The sequence below is a fragment of the Mustelus asterias genome, chromosome 8 (genome assembly GCF_964213995.1).
Source record: "Mustelus asterias chromosome 8, sMusAst1.hap1.1, whole genome shotgun sequence".
Taxonomy (NCBI): Eukaryota; Metazoa; Chordata; class Chondrichthyes; order Carcharhiniformes; family Triakidae; genus Mustelus; species Mustelus asterias.
The window spans coordinates 54,098,980-54,116,470 of record NC_135808.1 but is presented as its reverse complement, the minus strand read 5'-3'; the positions used below and the strand labels follow the sequence as shown (position 1 = coordinate 54,116,470).

The 17,491-nt window shown below is 48.9% G+C and overlaps 1 protein-coding gene across 1 annotated transcript in view; it reads left to right on the top strand.

Annotated features, from left to right (window-relative positions):
* Positions 1–17,211, top strand: part of LOC144497732 (LIM homeobox transcription factor 1-alpha-like) — a 228,536-nt gene extending 211,325 nt beyond the window's left edge. Inside the window, exons 4-8 of the mRNA XM_078219170.1 lie at positions 2,546–2,715; positions 4,168–4,245; positions 4,468–4,537; positions 11,732–11,899; positions 17,054–17,211. Coding sequence (XP_078075296.1) covers positions 2,546–2,715; positions 4,168–4,245; positions 4,468–4,537; positions 11,732–11,899; positions 17,054–17,211 — 644 coding nt within the window. The remainder of the gene's footprint in view (positions 1–2,545; positions 2,716–4,167; positions 4,246–4,467; positions 4,538–11,731; positions 11,900–17,053) is intronic.
* Positions 17,212–17,491: the final 280 nt, after the last annotated feature.

Sequence of the window (17,491 nt, the reverse complement as noted above, 5' to 3'; positions counted from 1 at the left end):
TTAGAATGGTTTCCCGATGGCTTCCCTTTATCTGGGTTTTCCCCTGTCAAGGTGCTTAACAATGGGAGTGGGAATCGGACAGCAAAACCCCACACAAGTTATCCCTTCAGTTATGAACACTTTATCCACTCACTCGAGTCTGTGATAAAGTGTCTGCCTCCACAGCCAGCACTACACAAACTCAATCATCCACTTTCCAAATCAGACGTGTGACTTTTGACGTACTAATGCAGTTCAGATTCCCTGGGCTCCGGTGGCAGTCCAACTTTCAATCCTAGTGATTAATGACTGTCTGCGATGCATTTGCTTTCCAAATTTTTCTCTCCTGAAGGGAGTGATTTTTTTCTTGGAGACAGTTTCACGCCCTGCCAGTGAGACAGCGATCAAAGCAGTAACTTGTCCTTTTACTGTGCCTTGAATGTAGAACAATGTCCTGAGGTGCTTGTTGGGCAGACAGTCAGGAAGGGTTTGGACACTCTGCCAAAGTAGAAGATATTAAAGAGCAAGCGGGCCACTAGAACCTCTCCCAAATGGCTAGATTGGCTTGTGAGAGCCCAAACTAATAAAACTGTATCTATACAACACTTTTCACAGCTTCAGACACCCCAGTATACTTTACAACAATTTTTGAGGCACAGTCACTGTTGTAATGTAGGAAATGCAGCATTCGATTTACGCACTGCAAGCTCCCATTTGTGATAATGAGCAGATAATCTGTTCCACCGTTGGCTGGGGGATAACTATTGACTAAAACACCAGGGAGAGCTCCTCTCATGTCAAAGGATTGCTTTCATCTGTCTGAGGGCACAGATGTCTCGTCTGAAAGGCAGGACCCCCTCAGTACACTACTGGGAGCATCGACCTGGATTATGTACCTGAGATTCTGCAGAGGACCTTCAACCCACAACCCTTCTGATTCACAGCTGAGAGTATTAGCCGCTGAGATGCTGAGACATCAGCGTCAAACTGGGTGCTGTTCACACCCTGACATCCACATGCACTTTCCACCAGGGGCCAACTGATAGCCATCAAGTATTCCGAACTCCCCACCTATTGCTGGATCTCTGAGGCTGGTTTTCCCCTATCCTTCCCCAATCCACTGCCTCCAGCTAATGCTCAGCAGAAATCAGTTAACACAGCACTGGTTAGGAATTCCATTGAGAGTCTTTTGGTGCAGAAGAGTAGGGTTTCATGCACACTGATCGGATGTGGGTAGAGGCTTCTGCTCTGAGGGATGATGTTATTTCCCTTTGTTACTGGCAGTCCTTCTGGTTGGGCCTGTGAGGCAGCTGCGATAACAAATTGTATCACGATCGGGGAGATTGCCATTTTCTTTAGTTACAAGACGTCCGGCCTGTGTGCTTTCTCCTTTGACATCTTCATCTTGTTTTTGCAGCTGCTCTGTAAAAAGGAAAGAGCTTTGGCTTATGCAGAAGCTTGAGGGGGGGGGGGGGGGGGCGGGAGTTAAGGCTTGGAGGTTTTAAGATAAGGTCTCAGTATTTCAGTAAGATGTCGTGCACAAGAGCAGTGCCACAGTCCTAGTTTAAGGTCACTGATTCTGATTGGGCATATTCCTGAGGTTTCATGCCTTCCATGACCCTAATCCTGTCTTTGGTCACCCAAACATGGCCAACCTGGCGGTTCCCCACCAGCCCATGGTCCATTTAAAAGCTGATTGGATGATTCTTGACTACTAGTCAAAACACTTTTTTTAAATCACCTTCAATATTTTCAGGACTAATTAATGTAAATGTTAAAAGTAAATGGAAAACTCTTGATTTTAACACTGGAGTACTTCTTTTGGCGAACCCTTTGTTTTTACTCCATGGTTGTTCACAATTATGTTTTAGAAAATAATCTTCAATTCCTGTAGTGTTGGCATCGCTAACCTAGTTGCTAGGCCAAAGCCCAGTTAGATCCTCTTCAAAGACTAACAAAGACTTCTCCCAACGTTTTACCAACTTCTATGAATAAGGACTTGGACCAATGTTTGAGTTTTGTTCTAGTAGAAGGTAGTATTTATTGCCCGTCGCCAGATGCTCTGACAACTTTAAGAGCCAACCAAATGCTCTGGGCCAAGAGTCATATATAGTCGGCAACAAGTTTCCCTCTATGAAGGATGTTTAGCTGTTCCAGGATCAAATTTTGAAACAGGAGAAGAGAGAGAAATGTAAAACAGTGCACAGGCTGACATTAAACGAGAACACAAAGTCAAAATTTACTCCAATGTGTGCAAGGTGTAACAAGATGTATAGTTTAAATTTTCAGAAAGGTTAACCTAAATCTAGGTACATATTGTCTCCTGGAAGTTATTCCCTGAGTAGTTTTTATTGTACATTTGGAATTTGCTCATGAATTAGGCACTGGGGTTTGTCAATAAGCAAATTACCACCGATGTACGTACAGGCTGTTAAACTAAGATGGGATTGATGCCATTGTTTATAAATGAGAATGAGCTTGAGTTGGTACCAAACAATGACATTGCTGCGCATGTGTAACCCAACGTTTGTGATCATTCACTCAGTCCATTTCCTCTTCCCTGCAGCTAAGAGCGATGATGAGGATTGCATCGGCAAACTAGGACAGGTACAGTGCAAAGGAGGGGATGACTCCAAAGATCCCAAAAGACCAAAACGACCTCGAACAATTCTGACCACACAACAGAGGCGTGCCTTCAAGGCATCTTTTGAAGTTTCCTCCAAGCCCTGCAGAAAGGTAGGAAAAGGACAAGCCAAAATTAAAGGCAGAGAGTACTGAATCCCATGGAAATTTGGGCCTCCCTGTGCTCCCACTCGCGCCCCCCCAGCCGAGCTCATAGCATTTTATACTGTAGGCTTCTGGCCTGTGTTGTCAGAGGCAGAGGGAAGACGAATTGCCTTGTACAGACCTTCTGGAGATACCACGTGTAAATATCCATGTGAAAGTTAATAGAAGCTGTCAAACCCATCGGAACACAGGGCTGAAAGCTGCCAGTGTGACCTCGGTGCCAATGGCTGCTTGTCATGTCATCACCTTGACCACTCTTGATGCTAGCCCTAACTTTCTGACCCTAATGTGAACTTTCTGACCCTAATGTGAACTTTCTGACCCTAACGTGAACTTTCTGACCCTAATGTGAACTTTCTGACCCTAATGTGAACTTTCTGACCCTAACGTGAACTTTCTGACCCTAACATGAACTTTCTTACCCTAACGTGAACTTTCTGACCCTAATGTGAACTTTCTGACCCTAATGTGAACTTTCTGACCCTAACGTGAACTTTCTGACCCTAACATGAACTTTCTTACCCTAACGTGAACTTTCTGACCCTAATGTGAACTTTCTGACCCTAATGTGAACTTTCTGACCCTAATGTGAACTTTCTGACCCTAATGTGAACTTTCTGACCCTAATGTGAACTTTCTGACCCTAATGTGAACTTTCTGACCCTAATGTGAACTTTCTGACCCTAATGTGAACTTTCTGACCCTAATGTGAACTTTCTGACCCTAGCCCTAACTTTCATAACCTAGCCCTAACTTTCTGACCCTAATGTGAACTTTCTGACCCTAACGTGAACTTTCTGACCCTAGCCCTAACTTTCTGACCCTAATGCGAACTTTCTGGTCCAAATATGAACTTTTTGACCCTAGCCCTAACTTTCTGATCCGAGCCCTAACTTTCTGACCCTAACGTGAACTTTCTGACCCTAGCGTGAACTTTCTGACCCTCGCTCTAACTTTCTGTTCCTAGCCCTGACTTTCTGACCCTAACGCGAACTTTCTGACCCTAACCCTGATTCTATTTCTCTGACTCCAACCTGAACTTCCTAACCTTGACCCCAACACTCTGACCTTAACCCTGACCTTAACTCTCTGCCCCTAACCCTATTCCTAATTCTCTGACCCTAGTCCGAACCCGACTGAGAGGGAGGGCTAATCTTGCGAGTGATATATGAGTGTAGAGCAGGGAATAGAATGCTCTACACAGAGCCAGTGTGGACTCAAGCACAGTAATGGCTCTTTGATTGGCTTGAAGGTGAGGCAGGAGGGTTGTAAGGGCAGGAAAGAGCCAGAGAGGGTAAAGCACACCCAGAATGGTCTTCAATCACTCCTGCTTTAATGTGGGGTTGTTAATGCTGGCTCAGTGTGGGGGTCATTCTGATGATTGCTTCTGCTCTTTCTAAGGTCAGGGAGACCCTAGCAGCAGAGACGGGCCTGAGTGTTCGTGTTGTCCAAGTCTGGTTCCAGAATCAAAGAGCCAAGGTAAGTCAGCGGCAGATAGGATCGCCACATCTCCAGGATTGTCCCCGGGATTTATCACCACGGTACAGGAGAAAGGGAGGGGACCCTCGTTCCATGTCGGGGACAGAGGGGGGGAACCCCGCTCCACGTCAGGGAAAGAGGGGACCCCGTGTGGGGGATGGGGAGGGACCCCACTCCGCACCCTCTATGTAGATTAATGCCATGTTTTCTCTTTCTGACCAGATGAAGAAGCTGGCTCGCCGACAGCAGCAACAGCAACAAGACCAACAGAACACCCAGCGACTGAACACAGGTTAGCAGAGGCATGGCCGCAAGCTCCACCTGACTGACACAGCACGTCCCAGAAAGATCCATTCACCTTTCAGGTGGATGACCTTTCAGCCCAGATGTCACAGTGTCAGCTGAGTGGTGATGCAGCAGGGCCCATCAGGCTGATCCTGAAACCACACCGAGGAGTTGAGGGCAGCTCTGGGAGCTCTGGCAGATTTTACTCTGAGGAAGATATTGTCTGAATGTTGCGGTGGGCAGCATCATGAGGTTCAGGAGGGGGCAAGGGGTAAGAGGGTGGAAGATAGGGTGGGCCAAGTGAAGGCTGACAGCAGCAAGTTAAGTCTGGGAGGGTGGGCCTTTTATGTGTCTGGATGCTGGCGTGTGGGAACTTGGTGTATTTGGTGCCAAGGTTTGGAACAGCTTAAGATGCCACAGGGATAATGAATGGGTCAGTGTCTGGTGGACACCACCACCTCTCCAAAAACAAAAAGGAAATGAGCAGCAACAGAGAGCTGTTGCCATGTACTGGGGCTTTTGGGTCAGGGACACCTAGTTCTCTGGTGAACACGCCTACCGCAACTGGTAGATCCTGCAAACTGACATGGCTTCTCCATCACTTGCTGAGTCACATCCTCACAATTATTTTATAAATGTGAACAAAATTCAGAACACAAAACTGGAACAGTGCATGCCAGTGACAGAAGAACACAACACTGGAACAGTGTGTGCCAGTGATCGGAGAACACAACACTGGAACAGTGCTCGTAAGAAGAGAACACAACACTGGAACAGTATGTGCCAGTGACAGGAGAACACAACACTGGACCAGTGCATGCCAGTAAGAGGAGAACACAACACTGGAACAGTATGTGCCAGTGATAGGAGAACACAACACTGGAACAGTGCTCGTAAGAAGAGAACACAACACTGGAACAGTGTGTGCCAGTGAGAGGAGAACACAACACTGGAACAGTGCTCGTAAGAAGAGAACACAACACTGGAACAGTGTGTACCGGTGAGAGGAGAACACAACACTGGAACAGTGCTCGTAAGAAGAGAACACAACACTGGAACAGTGTGTACCGGTGAGAGGAGAACACAACACTGGAACAGTGCACGTAAGAAGAGAACACAACACTGGAACAGTGTGTACCGGTGAGAGGAGAACACAACACTGGAACAGTGCGTGCCAGGAAGAGGAGAACACAACACTGGAACAGTGCGGGCCAGTGAGAGGAGAACACAACACTGGAACAGTGGGGGCCAGTGAGAGGAGAACACAACACTGGAACAGTGCGTGCCAGTGAGAGGAGAACACAACACTGGAACAGTGCGGGCCAGTGAGAGGAGAACACAACACTGGAACAGTGCTCGTAAGAAGAGAACACAACACTGGAACAGTGTGTACCGGTGAGAGGAGAACACAACACTGGAACAGTGCTCGTAAGAAGAGAACACAACACTGGAACAGTGTGTACCGGTGAGAGGAGAACACAACACTGGAACAGTGTGTGCCAGTGAGAGGAGAACACAACACTGGAACAGTGCTCGTAAGAAGAGAACACAACACTGGAACAGTGTGTACCGGTGAGAGGAGAACACAACACTGGAACAGTGCTCGTAAGAAGAGAACACAACACTGGAACAGTGTGTACCGGTGAGAGGAGAACACAACACTGGAACAGTGCGTGCCAGGAAGAGGAGAACACAACACTGGAACAGTGCGGGCCAGTGAGAGGAGAACACAACACTGGAACAGTGCTCGTAAGAAGAGAACACAACACTGGAACAGTGTGTACCGGTGAGAGGAGAACACAACACTGGAACAGTGCTCGTAAGAAGAGAACACAACACTGGAACAGTGTGTACCGGTGAGAGGAGAACACAACACTGGAACAGTGCGTGCCAGGAAGAGGAGAACACAACACTGGAACAGTGCGGGCCAGTGAGAGGAGAACACAACACTGGAACAGTGCGGGCCAGTGAGAGGAGAACACGACACTGGAACAGTGCGGGCCAGTGAGAGGAGAACACAACACTGGAACAGTGCGGGCCAGTGAGAGGAGAACACAACACTGGAACAGTGTGTACCGGTGAGAGGAGAACACAACACTGGAACAGTGTGTACCGGTGAGAGGAGAACACAACACTGGAACAGTGCGTGCCAGGAAGAGGAGAACACAACACTGGAACAGTGCGGGCCAGTGAGAGGAGAACACGACACTGGAACAGTGCGGGCCAGTGAGAGGAGAACACGACACTGGAACAGTGCGGGCCAGTGAGAGGAGAACACAACACTGGAACAGTGCGGGCCAGTGAGAGGAGAACACAACACTGGAACAGTGTGTACCGGTGAGAGGAGAACACAACACTGGAACAGTGTGTACCGGTGAGAGGAGAACACAACACTGGAACAGTGCTCGTAAGAAGAGAACACAACAGTGGAACAGTGTGTACCGGTGAGAGGAGAACACAACACTGGAACAGTGCGTGCCAGGAAGAGGAGAACACAACACTGGAACAGTGCGGGCCAGTGAGAGGAGAACACAACACTGGAACAGTGCTCGTAAGAAGAGAACACAACACTGGAACAGTGTGTACCGGTGAGAGGAGAACACAACACTGGAACAGTGCTCGTAAGAAGAGAACACAACACTGGAACAGTGTGTACCGGTGAGAGGAGAACACAACACTGGAACAGTGCTCGTAAGAAGAGAACACAACACTGGAACAGTGTGTACCGGTGAGAGGAGAACACAACACTGGAACAGTGCGTGCCAGGAAGAGGAGAACACAACACTGGAACAGTGCGGGCCAGTGAGAGGAGAACACAACACTGGAACAGTGCTCGTAAGAAGAGAACACAACACTGGAACAGTGCGGGCCAGTGAGAGGAGAACACGACACTGGAACAGTGCGGGCCAGTGAGAGGAGAACACAACACTGGAACAGTGCGGGCCAGTGAGAGGAGAACACAACACTGGAACAGTGTGTACCGGTGAGAGGAGAACACAACACTGGAACAGTGTGTACCGGTGAGAGGAGAACACAACACTGGAACAGTGCGTGCCAGGAAGAGGAGAACACAACACTGGAACAGTGTGTGCCAGTGAGAGGAGAACACAACACTGGAACAGTGCTCGTAAGAAGAGAACACAACACTGGAACAGTGTGTACCGGTGAGAGGAGAACACAACACTGGAACAGTGCGTGCCAGGAAGAGGAGAACACAACACTGGAACAGTGCGGGCCAGTGAGAGGAGAACACAACACTGGAACAGTGCTCGTAAGAAGAGAACACAACACTGGAACAGTGTGTACCGGTGAGAGGAGAACACAACACTGGAACAGTGCTCGTAAGAAGAGAACACAACACTGGAACAGTGTGTACCGGTGAGAGGAGAACACAACACTGGAACAGTGCGTGCCAGGAAGAGGAGAACACAACACTGGAACAGTGTGTACCGGTGAGAGGAGAACACAACACTGGAACAGTGCGGGCCAGTGAGAGGAGAACACAACACTGGAACAGTGCTCGTAAGAAGAGAACACAACACTGGAACAGTGTGTACCGGTGAGAGGAGAACACAACACTGGAACAGTGCTCGTAAGAAGAGAACACAACACTGGAACAGTGTGTACCGGTGAGAGGAGAACACAACACTGGAACAGTGTGTACCGGTGAGAGGAGAACACAACACTGGAACAGTGCGTGCCAGGAAGAGGAGAACACAACACTGGAACAGTGCGGGCCAGTGAGAGGAGAACACAACACTGGAACAGTGCGGGCCAGTGAGAGGAGAACACAACACTGGAACAGTGCGGGCCAGTGAGAGGAGAACACAACACTGGAGCAGTGCGGGCCAGTGAGAGGAGATCACAACACTGGAACAGTGCGGGCCAGTGAGAGGAGATCACGACACTGGAACAGTGCGGGCCAGTGAGAGGAGAACACAACACTGGAACAGTGCGGGCCAGTGAGAGGAGAACACAACACTGGAACAGCGCCAGTAAGAAGAGAACACAACACTGGAACAGTGTGAACCATTGAGAGGAGAACACGACACTGGAACAGTGCGTGCCAGTGAGAGAACACGACACTGGAACAGTGCCAGTAAGAAGAGAACACAACACTGGAACAGTGTGAACCATTGAGAGGAGAACACGACACTGGAACAGTGCGTGCCAGTGAGAGAACACGACACTGGAACAGTGCCAGTAAGAAGAGAACACAACACTGGAACAGTGCAGGCCAGTGAGAGGTGAACACAACACTGGAACAGTGCGGGCCAGTGAGAGGAGAACACAACACTGGAACAGTGCGGGCCAGTGAGAGGAGAACACGACACTGGAACAGTGCGGGCCAGTGAGAGGAGAACACAACACTGGAACAGTGCGGGCCAGTGAGAGGAGAACACAACACTGGAACAGCGCCAGTAAGAAGAGAACACAACACTGGAACAGTGTGAACCATTGAGAGGAGAACACGACACTGGAACAGTGCGTGCCAGTGAGAGAACACGACACTGGAACAGTGCCAGTAAGAAGAGAACACAACACTGGAACAGTGCGGGCCAGTGAGAGGAGAACACGACACTGGAACAGTGCGTGTTGGAGAGAGAACACAACACTGGAACAGTGTGTGTTGGAGAGAGAACACAACACTGGAACAGTGCGTGTTGGAGAGAGAACACAACACTGGAACAGTGCGTGTTGGAGAGAGAACACAACACTGGAACAGTGCGGGCCAGTGAGAGGAGAACACAACACTGGAACAGTGCGTGTTGGAGAGAGAACACAACACTGGAACAGTGCGGGCCAGTGAGAGGAGAACACAACACTGGAACAGTGCGGGCCAGTGAGAGGAGAACACGACACTGGAACAGTGCGTGTTGGAGAGAGAACACAACACTGGAACAGTGCGTGTTGGAGAGAGAACACAACACTGGAACAGTGCGTGTTGGAGAGAGAACACAACACTGGAACTGTGCGTGTTGGAGAGAGAACACAACACTGGAACAGTGCGTGTTGGAGAGAGAACACAACACTGGAACAGTGCGGGCCAGTGAGAGGAGAACACAACACTGGAACAGTGCGTGTTGGAGAGAGAACACAACACTGGAACAGTGCGGGCCAGTGAGAGGAGAACACAACACTGGAACAGTGCGGGCCAGTGAGAGGAGAACACGACACTGGAACAGTGCGTGTTGGAGAGAGAACACAACACTGGAACAGTGCGTGTTGGAGAGAGAACACAACACTGGAACAGTGCGTGTTGGAGAGAGAACACGACACTGGAACAGTGCGTGTTGGAGAGAGAACACAACACTGGAACAGTGCGTGTTGGAGAGAGAACACGACACTGGAACAGTGCGTGTTGGAGAGAGAACACAACACTGGAACAGTGCGTGTTGGAGAGAGAACACGACACTGGAACAGTGCGTGTTGGAGAGAGAACACAACACTGGAACAGTGCGTGTTGGAGAGAGAACACAACACTGGAACAGTGCGTGTTGGAGAGAGAACACGACACTGGAACAGTGCGTGTTGGAGAGAGAACACGACACTGGAACAGTGCGTGTTGGAGAGAGAACACGACACTGGAACAGCGCGTGTTGGAGAGAGAACACGACACTGGAACAGTGCGTGTTGGAGAGAGAACACAACACTGGAACAGTGCGTGTTGGAGAGGGAACACGACACTGGAACAGTGCGTGTTGGAGAGAGAACACAACACTGGAACAGTGCGTGTTGGAGAGAGAACACGACACTGGAACAGTGCGTGTTGGAGAGAGAACACGACACTGGAACAGTGCGTGTTGGAGAGAGAACACAACACTGGAACAGTGCGTGTTGGAGAGAGAACACAGCTGCTGAGCTGTGGTGCAAATTCAGTTTAAAACTCTCCTGACCAATCATCATTCCACAGTTGTGTACATGGACTTTCAAAACACATTTGATGAAATGCTGTGTAACAAAGCCCTGGGACCAGAGACGTCAGTGACAGTATTTATTAAGGGATGAACAGCAGAGAGTGTGTTAGATAGTTGCAGACTGGTGGAAAATATACAGTGAAACCCTGCTGTGGTCAGTGTTGAGATCAGTGTGTTTTTCAATGTTAATAATGTGGACATTGCACAAGGGAATGACAGAAAGTTTAAAACTGCAGCAAAACAGTGAGGAAAATGGAGTGGACTTCAGAACAATATAAACTGGTGAATTGGACAGACGGATGGCAATGAGGTGTATGTACACAAGTCTCTAAAGGCTGTGGAAAATGATGAGAGGAATGAGGGACTTCAATCAGCAGGAGCTGTGACTGTTCTCCTTGGAGCAGAGAAGGTTAGGAGGTGATTTGACAGAGTTGTTCCAAGGTGTGAAGGGTTATTGATTGAGTAGATAAGGAGAAACTGTTTCCAGTGGCAGATAAGTTGGTTATCAAAGGGTGCAGATTATAGATGATTACCAAAAGTACCAGAGGAGTAAAGAGGGAAAGAAATATCCAGCGGTCTGGAATGTACTGCGAAAGGAAAGTGATTCATCAATAACTTTCAAATAGGAATTCAGTCAGTAGTTGAAGGAAGAAAGACTTCCTTTTGTGGGATTGTGGGAAAGACTGGGGGAGCGGGAATAAGTGGATATCTTTCACAAAGATCCAGCACAGGCAAGATGGGCCCAATAGCTTCATTATTTGTTCTATCATTCTATCTCAAAATCTTAAATCTATGGAGCAATGTCTCCTACCAATGGAAACAGTGGCGGGATTTTACAGCCCCGCTCGACCCGAGACCAGGAAATCCCACCCGAGGTCAACGGGCATTTCCATTGTCCGCCCCTCGCCTGCTCCGATTCCGTGGCGGACAGGGCGGTAGAATTCTGGAGAGTAGCTCCTTATTTACTCTTGTCAAAACGCCTCTGATTTATGAAAACCTCGATTAAATCTCAGTTTAACCTCCTCTCCCCTAAGGAGAACAACCCCAGTTTCTCCAGTTATAAGATCTAACGAAATTCCTTCATTCCAGTTACCATTCTGGTAAATCTCCTCTGCACCCACTCCAAAGCCTTAACGTCCATCCAGAAATGATGCCCGAAATTGGGTCCGACTTTTCAGGTGAAGCCTGACCAGTGATTTAACGGGTTTAGTGTCTCATAAAGAGCAGGGCTACTGATGCTGTGTGACGTTTCTTTCATTTTATCTCCTTTTTCTCTCATGCAGTCCCAGCAAACACCTCCAGTAACCCGGGGATGGAAACGATGATGAATGCTTATTCAAGCCTGCCTCCCCAGCAGCTCCTGGCCATGGAACAGAATGGATACAACACAGATCCTTTCCGACAAGGCCTCACTCCTCCTCAGATGCCGGGAGACCACATGCACCCTTATGGTGACTGCTTCTTTCTCCTTGAAAAATGCTCGCTGATTTTAAAAAAACACCTGAAAGACGGCTGTTAGCCTGGAGCAAGTGACCCACTGCTCCCAATCATGATAGCGCTTTCGATGGATCGACCTTCCCTGAGTTTGGTTACGATCGGCATCAAGGTGTCCAATCCAATTCACCACATCTAGGTTTACTGTCAAGAAACAGCCCAAAAGTAGCAGCTGCAGAGCCGACACACAGAACACACAACAGTTGCTCACAGGATCAGAGAGTGCAGACATAGGCCGCTCAGCCAGTGATGTGCTGTCTCTTTGGAAGAGTCATCTAATTTACCCCACTCTCTATCCTCCCTCCATCACCTAGAAATGTCTGCTTTATTAATTGAGATACTGCTTCCTTTTGCAAGTTACTATTGAGATAGTGTTTTCCAGACCACCAGAACTCACAGTGTACCAATAGTTCCTATCAGGATCTGCCCCCCCCCCCCCCCCCCCCACCCCTTCCCCCCTCCCCCCACCCCTGCCTGCCAGTGGAAACCATTTCTCCTTATTTACTCTGTTGAAATCACTCATGGAGTCAAATTCAATAGAGGCAAGAAGGTGAGAAATCTTGCCCACTGGCTGGAGAACACACAAGAGCTGTGCAATGTCTCTTTTTTTGGGTGGGTGGAGCGGATTTGGCTGAATTCAGTGCCAATCAGGCCATTAACAGGATAGCCTTACCCAGGGTTGAGGATGCCCGAGGGACGTAGGGCTGGGGGTGGATGCCCTGCTTGCTGCGAGCTGCCGGCCAATCAGGGGCTGGCCGCTCCTCACAGGTGGGCAGCACCTCTGGGGAGGCAGTTGTTGGTAAGACACCCACCCGAGGCCGGGGATTGGCATGGGCCCAGGAACAAGTAAGCGATGGTGGGGGGAGGTGGGGCAGTGGGGATTGCAGGGTGGGTGTTGTCGTGGAAAGGCATTAGGGGTGGGGGGGGGGGATTTCAGTGGGTACCCTGTTCCTGATGCTGTACCCCTCGGTTAGGCACTAATTTGGGACTCCTCCTGGATGCCCGCAATATTGTAGGGTTTATTTTTCAGGCTTGTGTGTGACAAGGGTAACGACCCTTCTGGGTAACTACCAGCAGCAGTGGTTTTTGTGGGCCTGGAGGAGCAGTTCATCCTACCAGCCACCAAACTAACTTAGAAAAATGACCATCGCTCCGCTGTGATTGGACCCCCAACCCACGAATGGGCAACCACACTTGCCCCGTGCTTAGACTCTCCCACGATATCCACCTGTCCCAGCAATCACCAAGTTTCGGGCGGCACGGTAGCACAGTGGTTAGCACTGCTGCTTCACAGCTCCAGGGACCTGGGTTCGATTCCCGGCTCCGGTCACTGTCTGTGTGGAGTTTACACATTCTCCTCGTGTCTGTGTGGGTTTCCTCCGGGTGCTCCGGTTTCCTCCCACAGTCCAAAGATGTGCGGGTTAGGTGGATTGGCCATGCTAAAAATTGCCCCGTAGTGTCCTAAGATGCGTAGGTTAGAAGGATTAGCAGGTAAAATATGGAGGGGTAGGGCCTGGGTGGGATTGTGGTCGGTGCAGACTCGATGGGCCGAATGGCCTCTTTCTGCACTGTAGGGTTTCTATGATTTCTATGATGATTATCATTGTCACCCTCAACCAGCCAACCCTATCCTGACCATCGTGAGAACCCCTCCGACCCTCTGAACTAGACCACCCCACCTGATGATCTCTGTAACACCCACTGCTTGGAATGCCCAGCCCAGTAAAAATTGAGGCCACTGTCTTTTAGAAAAGATGTTAATCCTCGCAAGTGGATGCAAAAGAATCCCATCCCAGTTGAAGAAGAGCGGGAGAGTTCTCCCCAGTGTCCTGGTCAATATTTATCCCTCAACCAACACAGCTAGATTAGTTGGTTTGTGGGAGCTTGCTGTGCACAATTTGGTTGCCATGTGTCCCCACCAAACGTTGATGGCTGCACTTCAAAAAGCACCTGTCAAGCATCTTGGGACATCCTGGGGATGAGCGAGCTGCTAACAAAATGCAATCTCTCTCAAGTATTATATTCAAGGATGATTGGCTGCAGGACTGACGGAGTATCAGAAATCCATATTCAACCAAGAGATTGAACCAAGGGGAAAGTCCGCTGGCAACATTTGATGAGGACCAGGGAGTTCTACCTAGTACACTGGCCAATAACTAACACCACCACAAACAGATTAACTGGCCACTTACCTCAGTTACTTTTAATAGAACTCTGCTATGCGCAATATCTATCTCCTTTGCCTATATAACAATGACTTCTTTTCAGAAAAATAATTAACTTATCGTGAAAGTCAGCTTGAGAATGTGCTACATAAGTTCTCTACATAAGCTTCCTAATGATGGAGTAGTTTGTGTTAGATATAGTTGTGTGGGGAGCTCTCCCAGCTTTGAGTTAAATAAGTCTCTGGGTTCACTTTCCACAGTAAGAAGTCTCACAACACCAGGTTAAAGTCCAACAGGTTTATTTGGTAGCAAACACCATAAGCTTTCGAAGCGCTGCTCCTTCGTCAGATGGAGTGGAAATGTGCTCTCAAACAGTGCACAGACACAAAATCAAGTTACAGAATACTGATTAGAATGTGAATCCCTAAAGCCAGCCAGGTCTTAAAGGTACAGACAATGTGGGTGGAGGGAGCATTAAACACAGGTTAAAGAGATGTGTATTGTCTCCAGACAGAACAGCTAGTGAGATTCTGCAAGCCCAGGAGGCAAGCTGTGGGGGTTACTGATAATGTGACATAAATCCAACATCCCGGTTTAGGCCGTCCTCATGTGTGCGGAACTTGGCTATCAATTTCTGCTCAGCGACTCTGCGCCGTCGTGTGTCATGAAGGCCGCCTTGGAGAACGCTTACCTGAAGATCCAAGGCTGAATGCCCGTGGCTGCTGAAGTGCTCCCCCACAGGAAGAGAACAGTCTTGTCTGGTGATTGTCGAGCGCTGTTCATTCATCCGTTGTCGTAGCGTCTGCATGGTTTCCCCAATGTACCATGCCTCGGGACATCGTTTCCTGCAGTGTATCAGGTAGACAATGTTGGCCGAGTTGCAAGAGTAGGTACCGTGTACCTGGTGGATGGTGTTCTCACGTGAGATGATGGCATCCGTGTCGATGATCCGGCACGTCTTGCAGAGGTTGCTGTGGCAGGGTTGTGTGGTGTCATGGTCACTGTTCTCCTGAAGGCTGGGTAGTTTGCTGCGGACAATGGTCTGTTTGAGGTTGCGTGGTTGTTTGAAGGCAAGAAGTGGGGGTGTGGGGATGGCCTTGGCGAGATGTTCATCTTCATCAATGACATGTTGAAGGCTCCGGAGGAGATGCCGTAGCTTCTCCGCTCCGGGGAAGTACTGGACGACGAAGGGTACACTGTCCACCGTGTCCCGTGTTTGACATGAACATCTCGCCAAGGCCATCCCCACACCCCCACTTCTTGCCTTCAAACAACCACGCAACCTCAAACAGACCATTGTCCGCAGCAAACTACCCAGCCTTCAGGAGAACAGTGACCACGACACCACACAACCCTGCCACAGCAACCTCTGCAAGACGTGCCGGATCATCGACACGGATGCCATCATCTCACGTGAGAACACCATCTACCAGGTACACGGTACCTACTCTTGCAACTCGGCCAACATTGTCTACCTGATATGCTGCAGGAAAGGATGTCCCGAGGCATGGTACATTGGGGAAACCATGTTGACGCGACGACAACGGATGAATGAACACCGCTCCACAATCACCAGGCAAGACTGTTCTCTTCCTGTGGGGGAGCACTTCAGCAGTCACCGGCATTCAGCCTTGGATCTTCAGGTAAGCGTTCTCCAAGGCGGCCTTCACGACACACGACAGCGCAGAGTCACTGAGCAGAAACTGATAGCCAAGTTCCGCACACATGAGGACGGTCTAAACTGGGATGTTGGATTTATGTCACATTATCAGTAACCCCCACAGCTTGCCTCCTGGGCTTGCAGAATCTCACTAGCTGTTCTGTCTGGAGACAATACACATCTCTTTAACCTGTGTTTAATGCTCCCTCCACCCACATTGTCTGTACCTTTAAGACCTGGCTGGCTGTAGGGATTCGCATTCTAATCAGTATTCTGTAACTTGATTTTGTGTCTGTGCACTGTTTGAGAGCACATTTCCACTCCATCTGACGAAGGAGCAGCGCTCCGAAAGCTTATGGTATTTGCTACCAAATGAACCTGTTGGACTTTAACCTGGTGTTGTGAGACTTCTTACTGTGTTCACCCCAGTCCAACGCCGGCATCTCCACATCATCACTTTCCATTCCAGTGAGCACATAATGCAGGATGATGCTCAACTTGACTGAGGGGCTGCTACATTGGTGGAGATGCAGTGTTTCAGATGAGGGATTAATCCAAGAGCTCCTCTGCTCCTCCTCAGGCGGGCAGGACACTATTAGAAGGAGAGCCGGGTTTTCCCTGCTTTCTTTAGAAAGCACCTTTCAAACCCATGACCTCTACTACCTAGAAGGACAAGGGTGCCATATACATGGGAACACCCATCACCTGATGGTTCCCCTTCAAGTCACACACAATTCTGACTTGGAAATATATCGCTGTTCCCTCACTTTCACTGGGTCAAAATCCTGGAACTTCCTCCTGAAGAGCACTGTGGGTGTACCTACACTACATGGACTGCATCAGTTTAAGATCATCTTCTCAAGGGCAATTAGGGTTGGCAATAAATACTGACCCAGGCAGCGACATTCACATCCTGTGAAAGAATAAGAAATTAATCTCTCAAACAATTTCTGTACAACAAAATCAGTCATTATCAGATTGCCTTTTGTGGGATCTTACTCTGTACAAATTAGTTGTCACGTTTCCTGCATTGCAATAGTGATTACACTTCAAAAGTACTCCGTTGGTTTAAGTGCACCCTGTGGTGTTCTGAGGTTGTCAAAAGCACTATATAAATGCGAGCCTGTTTTTTTTGTCTTTGTAGTAGATGGTTGTGGATGAGGTGGTTGATGGGCCTAATGGCCTTGCCTCATTTTGGGGATTTGATGTGGTCCTCTTTCCAGGCTGGCCTGTTCCCAGTCCTGGTTGGCCAAGTTGCTGATGTTTGCCATTTTTTTCCTCTTCAGGTAATGAAACCCTTTTCCATGACATGGACAGCGACACGTCACTCAACAGCTTAGGCGACTGCCTCCTGGCAACCAATGAGGCGAGCTCCATGCAGGCCAGGATAGGAAACCCCATAGATCGGCTGTACTCCATGCAAAACTCCTACTTCACGTCATGAAGTGGTGCTCACAGCGATGTTGGAATGAGCAGAGCTGCCCAGGCCCAAGTTTAACAGCAGTTCAAACCAACATCACTCACAGCTCTACTCAATACCACAGAAAGCTACAAGACAAAGCCCGGGATTCTACAAATGCTTGGATTGAGATCGTTGTTTTTAAATCCCAATCCTTGCAATGCTATTGATAAGCCGTATTGATTTTTCAGACTGTTCTGATGAGCCACAGGCATCATGGTGTTGTGCATTGGATGATCTATCAGTCTAAATGCCAATCAAAAAA